Source organism: Leptonotus elevatus, chromosome 3 (genome assembly GCF_054856555.1).
Source record: "Leptonotus elevatus isolate MCC_2025b chromosome 3, RoL_Lele_1.0, whole genome shotgun sequence".
Lineage (NCBI taxonomy): Eukaryota > Metazoa > Chordata > Actinopteri > Syngnathiformes > Syngnathidae > Leptonotus > Leptonotus elevatus.
The window spans coordinates 17,002,285-17,020,481 of NC_141241.1; the positions used below are offsets into that span (position 1 = coordinate 17,002,285).

Sequence of the window (18,197 nt, forward strand, 5' to 3'; positions counted from 1 at the left end):
AAGCTGAGTTTGAACATAAAGGGACAACTGTAGTTCTTTAACAGCCGTCTGTTGGCGAGTAGCACATAAAGAAGGCGATTCAATTCTCCTGTCCATAGAGTGTTCTTCTTCTTCTCTCCATATCTCATCCGGGATGCATTCTTCGCCGAGTGGACATCAGTGGATAAAACGGCATCCAGTTGTTTAACCTGCATCCTACCAATACTACTATTTAATTTCCTTTGATATCGACATTGGCCCAGCAAGAACCCCACATCGTACTCACTCATCTCCAATCTGTAAATCATTATAATCATTTAATTTACAATATCTAGCCGTGCCCTACTTCCATCCTGCTTACATAAGCAGCCTCATTTCCTTTGAAGTCATTTTTTTATCACTTTATTTATTATGAACGGGTCAATGTCAGGTTGAGACCACAGCCAAATAAATGGAAGATGAGATTTAGTTGCAGATCTACATATAATCCGACATTGCTATCCCAGTATGAAAGGGGTTGACACAAAGGTAAAACAAACAAAGCTTTAGTTAAATAATCACTGACAACATTGAAAAGTCAAGTCATCTTTATTGTAGTAGATGTTTAGATTATTTCCCTTTAGAAATACACTTGGGGGAAAAGGCACAATGTATATTGTAGTTAAACTGTAATGAGTGAGGTCAAGTGTAAAACACTAAGTGAAAGGTTACAATTTAAGTTTATAGGGGAACATGCCTTGAATATTTTAAAAGGGTGGGATCGGTGTTACCTACAAAAAAACTATCCTATAGGTGAAAGGTTACAACTTAAGTTTATAGGGGAACATGCTTTGAATATTTAAAAAAAAAGGTGGGATCGGTGTTACCTACAAAAAAAAAAACTATGTTCTAAAAAAACAACAACCAGAAAGCTGATTAAATTTTTATTCAGAGGGGGAAAAGGTTTCTGGGGAAAAGGAAAACTATCCATTTGTATGCAAAGGTATTTAGATGTTTTTGCAATGCGGGGCCGAGCAACACAGACATTTTTATTTTTTTCCATCATCAGCAATAAATATTTCGAATACTGTAGTGTATACCTCCTTATACTCGGATCTCGAATTTCAGTATGCGTTGGAGCTGCGCAAGTTTGACAATTTAGATCATGTGATCATCAAGTAGCTGAATTTGATTGGTTCTCACTTCATACGACACAACTTGATTGGCTAGCTGTCAAGGTTGCGCCTGGTTGCCAAATAGTACGGACGTCATTGGTCATATCTCTTATCTGCTGATGTACGGGGGCGTTCGGACTGGGGGTGCTTTTAGTTTACACAATTGCTTTGCAAACTAAAGTTTATGTTGTTATCCTTCTACGATATTTGTCGTTTTTCCGTATTACGAGCCAGTTTTGCTAGCGTTGAGCCAACGTCCGGTTTTCCTGAATCAAACACTAACGAGCCGCTCAGTCGCTATATTGTTTTTCTTGCAGCAAAACAAAAAATAGGTGAGGAAATGACCGGCAACTCTTTAAACGAAGACAGACCTACTAATCGCGAGGAAAATAGCAAAAGCCTTAAAGGCGATGTCAAATACTACACATTAGAAGATATACAAGCCCATAACCTGAGCAACGACACATGGCTCATCATCCACGATAAGGTTTATGACGTCACGTTGTTCCTCGAAGAGGTAAGGCACAGCTTTGAAAAGTTGAGTAATGTATTTTTGGGATAACTGTGTCGTTACTGAGCGTTTTGCTTCTAGTCTCGTAATTTCGGCTATGGCTACTTCCTGGAAGTAGCAGAGGTTCGCTTCGTCATATAATGACGTCAAACACACTGGCCATTCAAAATGCAAACTGCGCATGCGCAGCATGCACGTTGAGCCTCATAACAAGGTTACTTCAGTTTATGGTGCAGGTAAAAGAGCAATTTTCAGAAGTGGACGTAACTGGCGCACTGTTTATTATTCTTTACAACTTGCTTTATTAGTCATAAGACGTTTTACTAAATGTTTTTGTGAATTCATTTGACCACCATTTTGTTTGTAATCTCAATGGTCAGAGCTAGTTAGCGTTGGTTATTTCAAAAGGTGAGACCAAAACATTTATGTATAAAAGTCTGATATTGTTTATTGTAATACAGATTTATTTATTGCTTGTTTGTTAAATAAAAATACATGAGAGAAAATGTTGAAAAAATATGGATCATCTCTTATTAAATTGCTATTGCAATACTGTCGAAAAATAAATAGCAATTATATATATATATTTTTTTTAATTGTCAAGCCCTTGTGGTAAGTCAGTAAATGTTCTCTATATAGCATTTTTCACTGTAAGGACTGACACAGAAAGTGTTTGACATAGTTATAGAATCGTCATACTTATATTTAATACAATCCAAATAAAACCAAATCAAGAGGATCTAATTTTACTGGAATGCCTGCCGAAACAAAAGTATTTGAACTGCCATTTAAAAATGTCCACTGAAGTGGCAGCGAGGTGAAGGGCAAGGCTCAATTACTTTTATTTTTTAATCTTGTGTGATGCTCACTATTTTAAGAAGTAGACCACATTGGCCTAGCATGACAACAGAGTGACACCAAATTTCTTCCTTCTTTTGATCTTAATCAAAAAAGAAAAATGCCTAATTGTGGGTCTGTTTTGTGATGATATTTTATTTGTTCTGTGTCCGTAGCATCCGGGAGGTGAGGAAGTGTTGCTGGAGCAGGCCGGTGCAGATGCAACAGAGAGCTTTGAGGACGTGGGTCACTCCACGGATGCCAGAGAGATGCTGCAGCAGTTCTACATCGGCGAGCTTCACATTGTAAGTTACGACTTGGGCTAGCGTTGACAGTGTTTGCTTTCATTCTGGAAAAAAATAATAATTGTGCTGTATCATATAGCAGTCTATGGGAGTGCACAAGTACAATGTAAATGATTGACAGCTTGTTGGTCACACCTGTCTCTGATAAGTTGGAGTAGGGCTGGGCAATATGGCCCAAAAATAAAATCTCGATTTTTGCAGTCATTCAGGACGATTACAATTTTAATCTAATAAACCCAACAAACTTTTATTTAAAGGTTTCATTTATTCAAAAAGAATTCCTGTGCAAAATGTTAAGACAACAATAATGTATACTGGTTCTAAATGAGTTTTAACATAAATTTAGCATTCTTAGTTTGTGCTTAAATGCCATAATTAAGTTAGTTGGCAGTTATTGTAAACATGTCTTGTAAACCACCCATCCAGCATTCTCTGCCACTTGTGCAAAATTGCAACTCAAAAAACATTTGACTGTAACAGAACATAAGAACAACATCTTTTAACTGCCACACGTTATCAAAAAAAACAACCCAGACAGTGCTAGCCGATTTCGAGTATTTTAATTAATCTTTCCAGGCAAACAGAATATTGTGTATTTTTACCACATAAACATGCTGGGTACCAAATGAAAGATCGCGTTCCATTCTTTCATTAGACATTTTTTTTTCTACCTTATTCCGTTCTTTAGTAATCATCATTTGAAAATAGGTAATTTGAGTGACCCTGAGCGAAAATTGAAAAGGAAAAAATTAGCTTTTTGTGAAAAGATACATTTTCTGCACAACAGTGACTTTGACAGTAATATATATATATTTTTTAGTGATGCTTTGTTTATTAGATTTGATGTGATAAAAGCTTTGATCATTCATGTCATCCTTGAAAACGTTCTATTTCCTAAGATCCGCCATGTTTCACTGCAATTGCATGCACCGGCAGAACATTGAAAAGAGATACAATGCCGCCATCTGCTGGCCATAGTTAGTGTCTGTTTTGTGGTTTTTACACCCATTCACATAAGGAGCGCTGCACAAGACGTTGCACTGCCCATTGAGAGAGAAAAAACATAGTAAACCTCAATTAACGTTTTTGGCAGCATTCATTTGGATTTTAGTAAATGTCATTAAACGTTTTTGGCGGTAAAAGAGTTAATAATCCAGAAGACAAAATACAATTTCACGATTTAGCAAAATTTCAACTATTCAATTTTGAAAATGACGATGTATCGAATTCATTTGATTTATTGCCCAGCCCTAGGTTGGAGCGCGGTGAGTTCTTAAAAAAACTGAAAACCCCCATTTAGATGATTACTTATCCTTTTTGATATATAGGCCTAGCTCTGGTATTTGATCACATTGCATTATGCATTTGTACCTAATATTGTGGCCATATTGTGTGGTGTCTTGTGTACATATTGTGAAGTTGTCTGCCAACAGTGATCTAAACATCCTGATTTTCTTTGCAGGAAGACAGGAACAATGAAAAGCCAGAGGTAAGAAGAACATTTGTAACTTGAGAGTTGCAAACCAAACAACACTTAACGAATTAACGTCTTTGTTTTTATTTTCCGTTTGCTGCTGCAGGATGTAAACGTCTCTTCAGGAGAGTCGAGGTTAGTTATCAAAATCTCCGCCGTACAGCCGTGTCGTTTTCATGACGTTATGACATTATCACCATTGATGAATGTTTAATATTCTGAAGATGTTGATTTTCTTTACCCACCCCAGCAACTCCTGGACCACATGGGTGATACCAGCCATCGTCGCGACCGTCATTGGCGTCTTGTATCGCTTCTACGTCTCCTCTTGAGTGCCCACATTCCCATTTGATCTCATCCGCATCATCTGGAGGCCTTGAAACGTTTGACCAAAACCACCTCGCACAGTTTACCCCTCGAGCCGTCTGACAATAGAGGAGGACGCAAACTGTTCGTCATCCAGCCCAGCAAACCGGCAGTCGAGCAGAGACTATTAAACCCACTGCCTCCAGCTTCTTCATTTCATTATCTTTTTGCCTGTCCTTGTAATTGTTTGTATTTAACTATGCATCTGTTTGACTCAGTTTGGTTTGCGTTAATTTGATTTGGCCGCACAGAAGAAAGAATCAGAAACTTCAAACAGGAGGAAACTAATCAGCATCATAGTATCATTTTACTGATTTGAAAATTTTTGTTTTATAACTGCTACATTTCAACTGCACCAATCTGCTGTCAGACTTGATTGCATCCATCATGGACTGTTTTGTTTTTTAATCATCTGTTTATGCATAAATTAATCATTAACATTACAGTACACAAGTTGTGTTGTTTTCCTATTTCCATGAAAATAGTGAAATAGATTGCAAATCTATACTTGTCAATGAATACTACAATATATAAGCAAGATTTGTCTTACTGTTCTTGTGTCAAAATTGTATTGTATGCATCGCAAAACAATATTTTAGTACTTTAGCATGATGGTAGAAAGCGGGTTATTGTCTTAACTCATTCACTGCCATTGACGACTAGACGTCAAAAATTCATGTGAACTATTTCTGTTAAACTTTTTAATTTCATGTAATTTTTTATGAAAACCTAGAAAAATAATTGTGTTGTACATTTATAACAGATATAAAATATGTGATTAATCGTGAGTCAACTATTGAAGTCATGTGATTATTACAAATTTTAATCTGACGCCCTTCATTTTTTATATTTTTTTAAATTGTAATAATCACATGACTTCACTAGTTAACTAACGATTAATCACAAATTGTATATCTGTACTGAATGTACAATTTAAAGCAATTCTAGGTTTTCATACTCTTGTTAGCAAAAGTGGAAAAATGTTAAACTAATAGAAATAGTTCAAATGAATTTTTTACGTCTATAGCCGTCAATGGCGGTGAATGAGTTAAGCCATGTCTTCAATTTCTGAGTTTGTTCAGTATCATCAATTTGAATTCCTTCTGTCTGCAAAGCTCAGGATATGTTCAACGCTTAAGTGTGAAAAATATCTGGAATCTTGTCATCAATCAGTTTACTGCCAGTTTACTGCCTTTTTTTCATATTACAGCTATACCATTCAATGCATGTTGTTCACCTTTGAAATAGGACATTTGTAATCTGCCTGCTAAATTTCAGAAATTTGGGTTATAACTTGCTGCTGCTTACACACGATCATAGGATTTACAGGAGTCTACATTTACTGTGCTGACGGCTCTTGCATTTTCGTCATCTGCCATCTCATGTCGTTTAAAAGCCTGACTAAAATAAATATTGGGGGAAATAAATATTCTGCACGGGTTTAATACTGTGATAATCTCCAAAAGGCATGTTCGGTTAACTCTAAATTCTCATCGATGTTCATGTGAATAATTGTCTACATGTTCCCTGCAATTAGCTGGTGAATGTCACTGTTGCTCCACATTCCTTTTATTCAGTGACAAGATGTCAATGCCGCCACATCAGTATGTGTGGTCAGATTAAAAGTTTTTTTGACGCCCCGAAGTGGCTGTGTAAATACTATTTGTAAAATTGTGGCTACAAGGCATTGATTAATATCCTCTGTTGTGTTCCCTCTTTCTTTAAAAAAAGAAAAAGAGGATGTCAGTGACTTACGGAAGCGTATTGCATTCACTTGAAAAAAACAGTCCTGTTTTTCTGACAAATTTTTTGGGGGAGCTTTGTTGTTTTGAGTATTTTTTTTCCTGTTTTTTTTAATATATATTTTTTTCTGTTTAAAAAAAAAAATTCCCTTGTTTCACTGAATAATTGTTTTATTTTTTTCTGAGTAATTTTCCCTGTTTTATAAAATAATTATTTTTCAGTTTTTCTGAATATACTTTTTTCAGTTTTTCTGAATATTTTTTTAAAGGGGTTTTCCCTCAGAGATTAGAGAACAAACCACAATACAGTATACACATTCATTCCTTTATTGAGAACCAGTAAGTAAACATCTTATTGCATATGGAGGTATGCGGTAAAGCGTCCGCTTCTCTGCTATTAGCGAGTCTGCAACAAGTCACTTGGAGTTCAGAGGTAAAAAATAAAAATAAAAAATTACTCCGAAAAGCAGAACACCAGCTGTTTTTCGGAATAACTTTTTTTAATACATTTTTTCTGTTTAAAAAAAAAAAAAAATTGACAGAAAAAAATTCAGTAAAACAGAAAAAAAGAAAAATACAAAAAAAACAAAGCTTCCCCCAAAAAAGAGTTGTTTTTTCCGTTTTTTTTTTTCAAGTGAATGCAATACGCTTCCGTAAAGGACAACAATATTGGCACACCTAGAACATGGAACCACTTTGCGGTTGTAGTAACTACACACTGATGAAATAATGGTGTGTGTCTGTAGGTGTTTTCGTCCATTCATCCAAATGAATATTGGTGAGGTCAGAGGTCACCGAGCGCTCACAATCTCTCTTCTAGTTCAAACCACAGGTGTTTGATGGGGTTTAGGATTGATTGATTGATGACCTCTGGTCTTTTGACAGTAATTACCTTTGACCTATGTGACGTGTGGTAAAGGTGAGTTATTATTTTTGTCTACAAACAAATAAATATAAAATAGTCTTTGCTTTCATTGGCTATCTTAAGCACCTGTCCATGGCTAGCTACCTCCTCAGCTCACACTACCACACGTTACAAATTAATATACAGTGATCAAATGCAGTAACTTACATTGAAATCAGCATCTTTTTTTTGTGTGATAAAAAGTGTCTAAAGACCAATTTAAACCAGCACACGTACACATGCACATCAATGTTAAAGACGCCTGGGAGGTTTACGTATTGTTAGCCTAATAGCATAATTGCCTGAGACGTTTTCAAAACAACAAAGTCACCATATAAGAAGAGTCCAGTTGTCTTGATTCAACCTTTACAGATTTTTAGTACCTCGATAGCGGAGAATCTTCAGTCATACTTTTTTTCCCTCCATTGATACTCTGACATTAAATTACAAATGGCTAAGGTAGGGTAGTTATGCTATAAGGCTAACGATATCTTCACACAAAGAAAATCTGTTCTTATGGAGCTCGAGTTGGAGTAGCAAAGGTGTGTACTACTCACAATGCCAAGGCACCTTTTTATAGAGACCAATTAATCATATCAATCCTCATTTGACAGAAATCACACCCGATGTCATTACATCATCAAGGCCAATAATCTTTAATCATTGATTCTATAATTTGACATAATTAGCAACAAATATCATGGAGGTCAATCATTAACATTTAATTGCAATTTGATAGGTTTGTGGTGACGCAAGCAGGAGAATCACTCTTTCATAGAAATGTCAGAAAGGTCTTTAAAAATCGAAATGAAGATGAAGAAAGAATCAGAATTAGAATCAGGGCTAACTAGTCCTATACTTGATTGATAATTAATTAATGATTTATGAGGCGAGACTAAACCTTACATCCAAACCCGTGAGGTTATATTGCATTACTCACTCTGACCACAAGGGGGCACTACTAGCTCAATGTTTTAAGCTTCTCAGTAATGTTAAAATGCTTATGAAACCCACTCAAATGGAGACAGCAGGTAATATCAGTGGGCGTATTACATGCAAAGCCGTCACACATGGTTGAAATTACATTACGACCTGAGGACGAGCAGCAATTGGCACCATTTTATCCTGACCATGTGCAGTGAGATGATACCACCTGTGCTACTGAACGACAACATAATGAACAAAGTGAAACGGAACTCTCACTTTACATTTAAATTATGTTTCCCATTTAGTATCAAATTTGTGCTCATCATCACTTCCATCCATGACAGCAGGGATGACTGTCCAGAATGTTGCACCCCTGTCAGAGAGCACCTGTGGTAGACTTCCATGCCCTCATCTAAACATGAGAGCCTGTCAATTATTTCAACAAGAGGCGAGGCTGCTAATGCACATCAGTCCTGGGAGGCTGGTTGCAGCAAAGCCCACGCCACAAATGACTGGAAAAACACTTAGAGATGCCATGAGGGGTGTGTGTGGGGGTGTGTGTGTGTGCGTGGGGGGGTCCATGATCTTTGAAAGGTCAGCGGATACATGTTCGCCATGATTAGTTTTTGCACAGACCAGTGTTAAGATGATATTTCACATTTGCACTCAGGGACTCGGGAGCTCAAGACACACCCCCACGTCGAAAGGAGCATGACAGATTTTCTGTTCGCTGAGAAAAATCCCTGGCGTATTATAAAAGCTTTGACAACTGCCTAAAAGCTTCACTAAAACAAGCCATTTCTCTCCTGAAGGACTGGGAGGTCATTTAGGAAAATTCAGATGCTGAGTCACCTTTGGTGTCACCCAAGCTGGAAGTTGGCACACTTGAACCGGATGAAAAGTGCAGCTCCCCCTGACATTAACAGGGCAATACATGCTATAATTAAAATTTCCACCATAACCAGTTGGGAGCAGATAACACTCTGTCACACTCCAATCTCAAATAATTATCTTTGAGGCTTAAAAAAATTATTTCATTTTTTTTTTCAATTTTCATTGCCATTGCTAAATTTCTCTCTCATGCACTGTTTTGCATTTGCTAGTTAACAACCAATCAGAATGATTATCACCGACGCCGTTTTTCATACTGCGCTTGGTGGCTTCATCAGATCATATCTAAAAAGCACAATTCTAGACACGGCTTTTTACTTTAGGTTTGTTCCTGCCTGTATACATCATAAATGTGTGTTGAATAAATGTGTTGAGTAATATTCTGGATATGTAGGTTGTATGGTAAACAAGGCTTGCAATGTAAATGTAGTGTAAAGGCACTTAATTTGATTGAAATTGACTGAAGGAATCTAATGATTTAAAAAAAAAACCGTTCTGTTAGAGATGCATTTGATGTGACCCTTGGCCAGTTCCCCTCCTGACTACCATGTACCTCTGCCAATGATGTGGTAGAATGGTCATCTCCCAACCCAAAGGTTGTGGTTCAATCCTCAACCTTGACCATGTCCAAGTATCCTTGAGCAAGATACTGAAAAAACAACGCTATTCGATTTCTTATGTAAAGAACAAATAGCCGGTGGAGGGCAGCATATAGAATTTCATCTCGTCTCGTGCAGCCCACTTGCTTCTGCTGGATTTCATATTTATTGATCTGATCTCTGTCTGTTTTAGTGCAGGTGATGTGACTTTATGTAGAGTAAATGCAGTGTAATGCCTTGGATCTACTGAGCTCCAGTAAAGAAATGGGATGAGAAGCAGAAAAAAAAAGAGCAGCATTCTGTCAAATACCAATGGCAGATAACAGATAGCTCGTTTGTAAAACATACAGCATCGTTTCATATGGGATGATGTCAACTTGACTTCTCAATTTGATGAAACCCAAATTTACCAAATGTATACTACAGAGCAACAAACAGATGTATTTAATGTTGTGATGAGTGTGTAATATTTTGATAGTGAAGAGCACCAGCCAGATAGAGAATCATAAGCTGGTCCCACTTCATATTGCTGCACAGCTGACTTTCTCATTTTCCTCCACCATCGGTGCCCATTAAAACATCATACATTCTTCTTGGGTTATTAAGAATGTCGGCCTACCAGGACGCTTTCAATTTACCTCTAAGAACTTCACAGAAGTGCAATTACAAACTCCTGTATTCATCTTTATGCTTCCGGACGGAACGTTTGCAGTAACAAGAAAGCAATTTTCACTTTACTTTCCTGCAACAAAAACAAACTATTAATAATAGCACTCAGACAGTTCAGAACTCTGCCAAGGCCAAACTGATAAGTAGAGAAAACACATTTTGTTTATTTTGTTGTGTTGAGGATATCGATGAAACTACTTTGCTGATTTCCATAACACTTTGTATTGGGATGGAGCACGGGCCAAGGAAAAAACAATTTAATGTTGGTTTAGCGCCAGTTTTTTTTGGTCTCAGTCTAATAATGTGTTGCGCACAACCTGCATACGGTGCAGTATTTTAAGCAGCTCACACAGTTCAAAAGGCATAATGCTTTATTTATTTGATTATTCAAAACCCATATATTAACAAAATTCAATCCCTTATTTTACAAACAAAATAATTTAAACAAAAATCTCACATGTAACGTTGACATTTGTGAATGCGCACATGATGGTGCGACACTTGCGAAGGCTAAAATACATTGCGTTAAAGAGCTCAAAACGTATGTCCTCTGTTGGACGCCTCCGCTTGCATTACAAGCAGCGTTCACAGCAGATGTCACTATGACGAGGCCCCCGGGTAGCCAAACGTTGGATGGACAGATGAGGAGCTTCACAGGAAAAGCAAACAACCTCAGAAGTTCTCAGAGTTATCTTGTGGCAGCACAGCCGTGGTTGACCTTTCTACAGTGTCACTGCTTAATTACTTTTCTCCTTGCATACGCTCAAACGGTGTGACTTAAAGGTTAACCTCTCCCAGCTGTTATATGTCAACATCTCCCATCCTCGCGTTTAAAAATGAGGACGAGGCGGATGGCACACAAACTGACTGACTTGTTCAGAATGTGACATTAAAATACAAATTTTGTGCAATAAAGTCAGTTGGCCTTCGTGCTGCGCAGGCTGGGATGGAGCATGACTCTAAAACTACTAAAAAGGTGGTTTAAGAGGTGTTCACTGACAGTGCATTCAAATCCTTGCAACACTGTGGGACGGGTTCGGGGAGTAAAACAAAACAAACGGACAAACAAAAAAAATCCACAGGAGTTATAAAGAGAACACAATCTTTTGACTACATGTTCATAAAAGGAAATAAAACAAATAAATGAAATTATATTTCACAGTGCACATCTGCAATTATTTCAATACACTTGTCGTCACAGCCGAGTGCTATGGAGAGCCCAAACTGCCAAAATTTAAAATGAATAAATGACTAAATCAATTATTAAATCACTATCCGTTTTTATTTTAACTTTTAGTAATTTATTTATTTAATTTTAATTTCAGTTTTGGTCCATACTGCCAGGACGAAATGTAATTCAAATGAGGGGACGGTCCCAAGTGGGTCTTGGGTTGGACTCCGTCATTGCAAACTGCCTTTCATTTGTCCAGTGAGCGGGTGGACGAGCAAGGAAGTCTCGCCGACTTGAATGTAGAGCTCCAGCAATGACAAGATAGTCGTCCATTGCTGGAGTTTTCCAATGCAAGCCGGCGAGACTTCCTTGTTCGCCGAGAAAGCAGTTTGCAACGGCGGAGTTCAAACCAAGACACACTTAGGACCGCCCCCTCATTTGAATAACATTTCATCCTGGCAGTATGACCAAAACTGCCAAATAAATAAATAAATAAATATATATATATATATATATATATATATATATATATATACACACACACATATATATATACACACATATATATATATACACACACACACACACACACACACACAGTATATATATTGTTGTTTTTATTTCCATTTGTATTTATTTTGGGGGCTTTAATTTTTCGAATTATATATTTTTTATATCCGTTTTTATTTTCACTTTTAGTCATTTATTTATTTTTGAATTGTGGCCGTTTTGGTCCTCCATATAGTACGAGCATCAAATCATTCGCAACTCAAGTCCACTTTGAATGCATTAACCAGCGAAGTAGCTGCAGTCATTTTAAAACACAAATCCTCTGCCGTGCCCATTTGCCGCTCCTCAAAGCTACTAGGCTATCGTCATCAGCGTGCAGGTGGAGGAAACGCTGGACGAGCGCTCATGAACGCTGTTGTTGTTATCCAGAAAGCCCGATCCAAACGGAATGGAGGGTGGTCTGCAGCATCCCAGAGTGCTGACCAATGCCGGACAGAGAGCGTGAGCCAGTCTGTGCGTGATGAGGTGGAATTTGTGTCGGAAACTTTTGTTGATCCAGAAGTAGAAGATGCAGTTGAGGAAACCATTGGACGTTGGCAGCCAAACCACCACAAATTCAATCCACTCCGGGACAGAACTACCCGACAGAGCTGCGGTACAAAACGATATGAATCAGCACACATGATACGTAAAACATATCACCTTAATTCCTAACATAATGGCCAAGGGATGTTTGTTTCAAACCAATACCAGTATCAGTGCTCAACTATTGAATAACCACAAATACCAATACAAGCACCGATACCACTAGTACATTTAATACATAACATTTCCCAAAAACAAAACAATGACAGATTATTTTAAGGAACGCCTATATATCCCAATAGTTTTCCTTAAAAGGGAAGTCAACCTTAAACATTTCTTGACAATAATGTTATATGTGACCTCACTAGTCTAAATGTGACATTCTGATTAATATTAATTGGTGGAATATGAGTTATGCGGCAAAATCCAGCATTTTTATCCATCTCAGCTGTCGACTGAAGATGATGTCATAGTTTCTCTGGGCTCAGGCAACAACCAATCACTGCTGACCTGTTTTCTGAAGCTGAGCTGTGATTAGTTGTTACCTGAGACCTGAGCAACTATGATGTCATTTTCACTCGACAGAGCAAGTGGCAAAATGGGCGCCAACTGATATTGATAAAAACTGTTGGATTTTGCCGCTTGTCTCATATTCCACTAACGCAATATTAACCAAAATACCGAAAAAAACATATTGTGCAGATTTTTGTATTTATTTATTTTTGGGGGGTTGATTTTCGCTTTTAAATATTGCATGAAATGAATGGCAATTTTCTATTCTTCTAATTTGTCATTTCTAATTCCTGATCGTAAAAGGGCCACAAGAGGGTGACTGATACTGCTATCGGTCGCTGTTGTGAGTACCCATAACTTGAATAAGGCCCGATACAGATACCTGGTATTGGGACTTGCCCATCCCTATAATGACTGAGTGGTTTTTTTTTTTACATAAGCCTAATAATTATTCCTCAACATCTACTTGTGATGCCGTACATCCTCACTTTACTTGACATTACACTTTGTGACAGAAGGGAAGCCCGGCGGCTGTCTCAACCGGTACTTTTTATGAGTAAATCAAGTAATGGACAGATATACAGTAGCGGCACAGGTATTGGTGCATTTCTAATAAAATGTAAATACTATTAAGCACTGGAAATTGGAGGTACCTGTACTGCATAAAAGGTTTACAGTACTTCCTCAATGGTAAATTATATATACTTTGTTTGTGAGACCTTGGAAAGCTACAAGTCTATGTACAACTTTAATTATTTGTATTTATTTGTCCAAATACATCAGGACCTCCCCATAATACGTCAAACATCGTCTAGATCAGAAATTAGCTGTCCATAGTTTCAAATAAGGAGGTGGGGGTAAAAAAGTAATCATTCAGACAGCAGCACATTTAGGACTGATCTTTGCAGGGATTTTCCTGTATATCAGATTAATGGCAAGCGTCTTTGGGAAAAGGTTTTCATTTCTAAAAATACTCAGCACTAAGCCAGTCAGTCTTGATTATGGCACGACAGCAAAATGGCTGAAGTTGATGAGAACATTTCCAAAAAGGCACGACTCATAAAATTGGCCTTAAATCAGTGTATACATGCAGCCCAGGCATCCATAAAAAGGGCCATTCAACCAAGTCTTATAATTGATGGAGAGTGTTGCAGACAGGGCATAAGCATGAAAAGCATGACTTAGTTAAAATCAAGCAATCCAAAGACTACGCGTGTTGAAAAACACTGGATATGACTATTTCTTCAAGGAATTCTAAATTTAAGTTGTGATCATGTCACTATAGCTGGGCTTACTTTTTACTTGCTGCATTTCCTCCTAAAACTTTTACTGGCTATTGTTAAATGAATACCATGTTCCTGTTAAAAGTACAACATTGGTACAGGCTTTAAAAGAATGTTTACTCAAAGATTGCAGCAGAATCTACAAGCAACCCACTCATCAATAACAACCATAAGCTCTTGAAGATAAACTAGGTCTCAAGAGGGACAAGGACAATGAAAGAAAGTAATGCACAAAATATACAAAATGTCAACACGAGCTTAATCACAGAAAACACCAACGTCAGGTAGACTTCTAACATTTTGCCTCAAGACATAATTAATCCCTCAATTGACTAACACGTTTCCTGGTTCGGTTTGGATTGGATTGCTATTTAAAGCAGTCCTCCTCCATCATGCTGACCCAAGACGATTAGCGTTAAACGGGATCTTGTCAAAAAGAACTGAGCTTACAGTGTCACTGACGGTTTTTAATGCTTTGTTAACTTACATTAGTGACATATAAAAGTGTGTTTCAATTTGCGTATAGTAGCAGTTAAATATTTAAAGTTGGGGTGCTCTTTTAATTGGAAAATAACATTATTTTGATATTCTTGCATCAGAAACATTATTACTTTGGTTGAAAACAGACAATGGCATTGAAACAGTCTCTTGCCCGGCCACAAAGTGCCATTGGTGTTTTTATTGCATAATAATCTGGACTGTTAAAACTGTTATGGCTGGCTTGTTCTCCATCTTTTGTTTCCCAAAAAAAAGAAGAGAAACGATTAATGTTGCACTCCCCTTTTTGTACATGTCGTTGTCTTAGGTTCAACTGGTTAAAATATGGCAAATGTTGTTAAAGGCTTTTAAAACGACAACAACAACAATACATTCTCTTTACTCTAACATCTTTTAACTCATTCACTCCCAGCCATTTTCACTGAAACAACCCCCTTTGCTCCCGTCTGTTTTACTGGATTTTGACTGATTTTGCAAGGCCCACAAAATAATGTGTTCTACTGTTATAAAAACATGGAACCTACCAAAAGAAAGATTAGAGTCGCTTCTCATATCAGGAAAAATATATATATTTATATCTGTTTCCGTTTTGCAGCAATTAGCATTAGAATATAGCTAAATTTCATAATTATTCACAAATCAGTTTAAAACTGTGGGTAAATTAGCTTTTTTTAAATTATTATTTTGGCCTTGCTTCAGTTCATTTGCTCTGCTGCCACCCGCTGGCCGTTTTTGTAATAACTACCATTTCTTCAACTGTTGTCTGCAGTTGAGAGGCTGCATCAAAGCCTTCTGTATGCTCTAGCATAAAAAAACATAAAAACGTATACGTAACGTCTTAGGGACACTTAAAACATTTTAAATAGAACGTATTTATACATTTTGGGAGCAAATGAGTTAAAGTGGGTCACAATAGTTGAGAACCAACAGGGGTGTCCAAACGTCTTTATTTGGGGGCTGCATACGAAAAAATGGAAGATGCCATTTAATTTTAATTATTATTCATTTTGGTGTTTACAATATTGTTAATTTAATTTATGTAAATTCATGTTTGTATTTGATATTAATAATTGAAGATGTCATTTTTGCATGTATACAAAACCTCAGGTTATTTCAGAGCGCGCACTTTAATTTCCGGGTTTGTACTTCCAGTTCAAAAGAAGCTGGATTGACCTCGTGTTCATGACTTCAAGAAATCAAGACTAATTCCCTCTTTTGTGGCAGCAGCCAACAAGGTATTTTTTGTTTGTTTTTACTGTGAATTTATTAGCTACTGTGTTGACATGTATTTTTTTTAGTCTTTATACTTATTCATGTGAATATCATTATTTCTGTACAGTTTTCACAGTCCTGTGGAGAATTTGAAGCCTTCATTAAACCCGTCAAAGGAAGCTAATTGAGTTTGTCTTGCCTGAGAGGGAGTTACAGTCACAGTAAAAAATAACGTTTGACATCTGCTATGTGAATGTGCGGTTTAAAAATTTTTTTTTTTAGAAATTGTACCTTGACACATTGCATAAAGTGGAAGTCACAATATTTGCTTCATAAATTAAAAACTTTATTAACCACATGATGACTATTGCTATTATTTAAGTCATAAATGGTTTATTTGTATATTTGCATATCTAGAAACACTCTAAATATACTGGGACCAGTAGCACCCCATTTTTACAAGCTATGGTATACGCCGTGCCACTGAACAATGGATGGCGGTTTGCAAATTGGGGCCCTGGTTTGGACACCCCTGCTTTAGAAAGCATTTTTGACAGCGACCTTTCTACCAGTGCTTACTTACCATTGTAGATCATAGCTGCCATGCACGGCGTCCAGCAAGTAAAGTAAGCCGCCATGACGGGCACCAGCACCCTGGAGGCCACGTTGTGTCTCCTCCGGTGCGCGCGCTCCAACTGGCGCAGTTTGCGGCTCTGTCTGCGGGCGGCGCACCACACTCTCGTGTTGGCGTAGGTCATGACCGCGGAGCACGGAAAGAAGATGACACAGGCCAAGCTCAGCGAGTAGCCCACGTTGGTGGAGTAGGACGGATTGCAGACCAGCGAGGCGGTGGAGAAGTGGACCTCGATGATGCCATCCGGGAAGCATATCGGCGCCAAGAGGCACGGTGGGAAGCACCAGGAGAAGGCGATCAGGAGCAAAGTCCGCCTTCTGGTCATCATGGACGAGTACTTGAGGGGGTAGAGGACAGCGACGTACCTCTCCAGGCTGATAGCGGCCAGCGTGTACATGCACGTGGAGTACACGGTGGCGTTGCAAAAGGCCACCAGGTGACACAGCTGGTCGGGTCCATCGGTGTAGTCCTTGAGGAGACTCACCCACAAGTTCAAGGGCATGACCAGCAGCCCGAAGGCGGAGTCCGCGGCCGTGAGAGAGAGCAGGAAGTAGCGGGAGCTCCTCGACCAGCCGGCCACTGAAGACGTGATCACCAGGAGGACCGCGATGTTCCCCAAAGTGATCATTACCCCCAGAACGATGATGACGCTCACCTTGACGGAGCGGTGGTCAAAGTCCGCGCTGGAGAAGTTAAGTGAGGCGTTCATGGTTTTCCTTCACAGAGACATTTTAGTAGCCAAATTCATCGGTGCGTTCAACGCAGCAAAGCTGCCGGCTGACGTTTGCAGGAAGGTCCGCCCTGCAGCTTCTGGCAGCCATTTGCACAATCAGCTGCACACGTGAAGCAATTAGTGCAGGGCAGGTACAAGCTGCCTCCCAGAATCAGTGGCACTTTCATTTTATTTCTATCCTGTTCAGGTTTGCGCCCCAAAAATATACACGAAAGATGAGAAAACAAACATTCTCATTCTTTACAAAACAATTTGGGATATTGGAATTTCAGGTGGAATTTCAGGACGGGCCTAAAAATCCACTACCACCTTTCTAGCAGAACCAGATTTGAACCTCTAAACTTTTAAATGCCCGTCCAACTTTTTAACAACAAAGTTTTCCATTTTCAAGAACATCCACTTCTATGTTTTTCTGTGAGTCTTCCAGTCTATCACTGTTGCTGTTGCAACCTACTGATGACACTCTAAGCTCAGTGGCTCCCTTGCATCTGAGAACATCCTGTTTCAAGCCTCACAACAGCGAGGGCCATGTTGATCATTAGTTTGGTGTCGTCTTGGTATCATAATGTGAAAAAATTGAACAGCATGATGAAGAGAACTGTTACAAATTGTTGTAAAAATAAATGTTGTAAATATTGTCATTCAGCTTCTTGTTAGGAAACAACAAGCTGTGCAAAAAGTACAGCCACAGTGTTTGAAC

The 18,197-nt window shown here is 38.2% G+C and overlaps 2 protein-coding genes across 3 annotated transcripts; one reads left to right on the plus strand and one right to left on the minus strand.

Moving 5' to 3' along the window:
- Positions 1–1,182: 1,182 nt before the first annotated feature.
- On the plus strand, positions 1,183–6,270 carry cyb5b (cytochrome b5 type B). Of its 2 annotated transcripts, none has more exons than XM_086072227.1 (5): positions 1,183–1,650; positions 2,658–2,786; positions 4,253–4,275; positions 4,367–4,395; positions 4,511–6,270. In XM_086072227.1, exons 1-4 carry the CDS (start codon positions 1,318–1,320, stop codon positions 4,371–4,373), a joined length of 492 nt encoding a protein of 163 aa, XP_085928353.1. In that variant the 5' UTR covers positions 1,183–1,317; the 3' UTR covers positions 4,374–4,395; positions 4,511–6,270. The 2 variants fall into 2 exon arrangements, with proteins under 2 accessions (XP_085928353.1, XP_085928352.1); XM_086072226.1 differs by having other exon boundaries at positions 1,186–1,650; positions 4,249–4,275.
- A 5,881-nt stretch (positions 6,271–12,151) lies between these two features.
- LOC147177140 (histamine H2 receptor) lies at positions 12,152–17,492 on the minus strand. Its single transcript, XM_086071908.1, has 2 exons — positions 16,714–17,492; positions 12,152–12,689 (listed from the first exon to the last, which is right to left on the minus strand). Exons 1-2 carry the CDS (start codon positions 17,471–17,473, stop codon positions 12,394–12,396), a joined length of 1,056 nt encoding a protein of 351 aa, XP_085928034.1. The 5' UTR covers positions 17,474–17,492; the 3' UTR covers positions 12,152–12,393.
- Between the last annotated feature and the right edge of the window lie 705 nt (positions 17,493–18,197).

Excerpts from the sequence above, each read along its gene's own strand:
- cyb5b (XM_086072226.1), top strand. The coding sequence starts at position 1,318 with ATGTTGTTATCCTTCTACGATATTTGTCGTTTTTCCGTATTACGAGCC. Across the intron at positions 2,787-4,248 it reads ACATCGGCGAGCTTCACATT|GAAGACAGGAACAATGAAAA; the intron begins GTAAGTTACGAC and ends TTTTCTTTGCAG. Across the intron at positions 4,396-4,510 it reads GTCTCTTCAGGAGAGTCGAG|CAACTCCTGGACCACATGGG; the intron begins GTTAGTTATCAA and ends TACCCACCCCAG.
- LOC147177140 (XM_086071908.1), bottom strand. The coding sequence starts at position 17,473 with ATGAACGCCTCACTTAACTTCTCCAGCGCGGACTTTGACCACCGCTCC. Across the intron at positions 12,690-16,713 it reads GGCAGCTATGATCTACAATG|CTCTGTCGGGTAGTTCTGTC; the intron begins GTAAGTAAGCAC and ends TTTGTACCGCAG.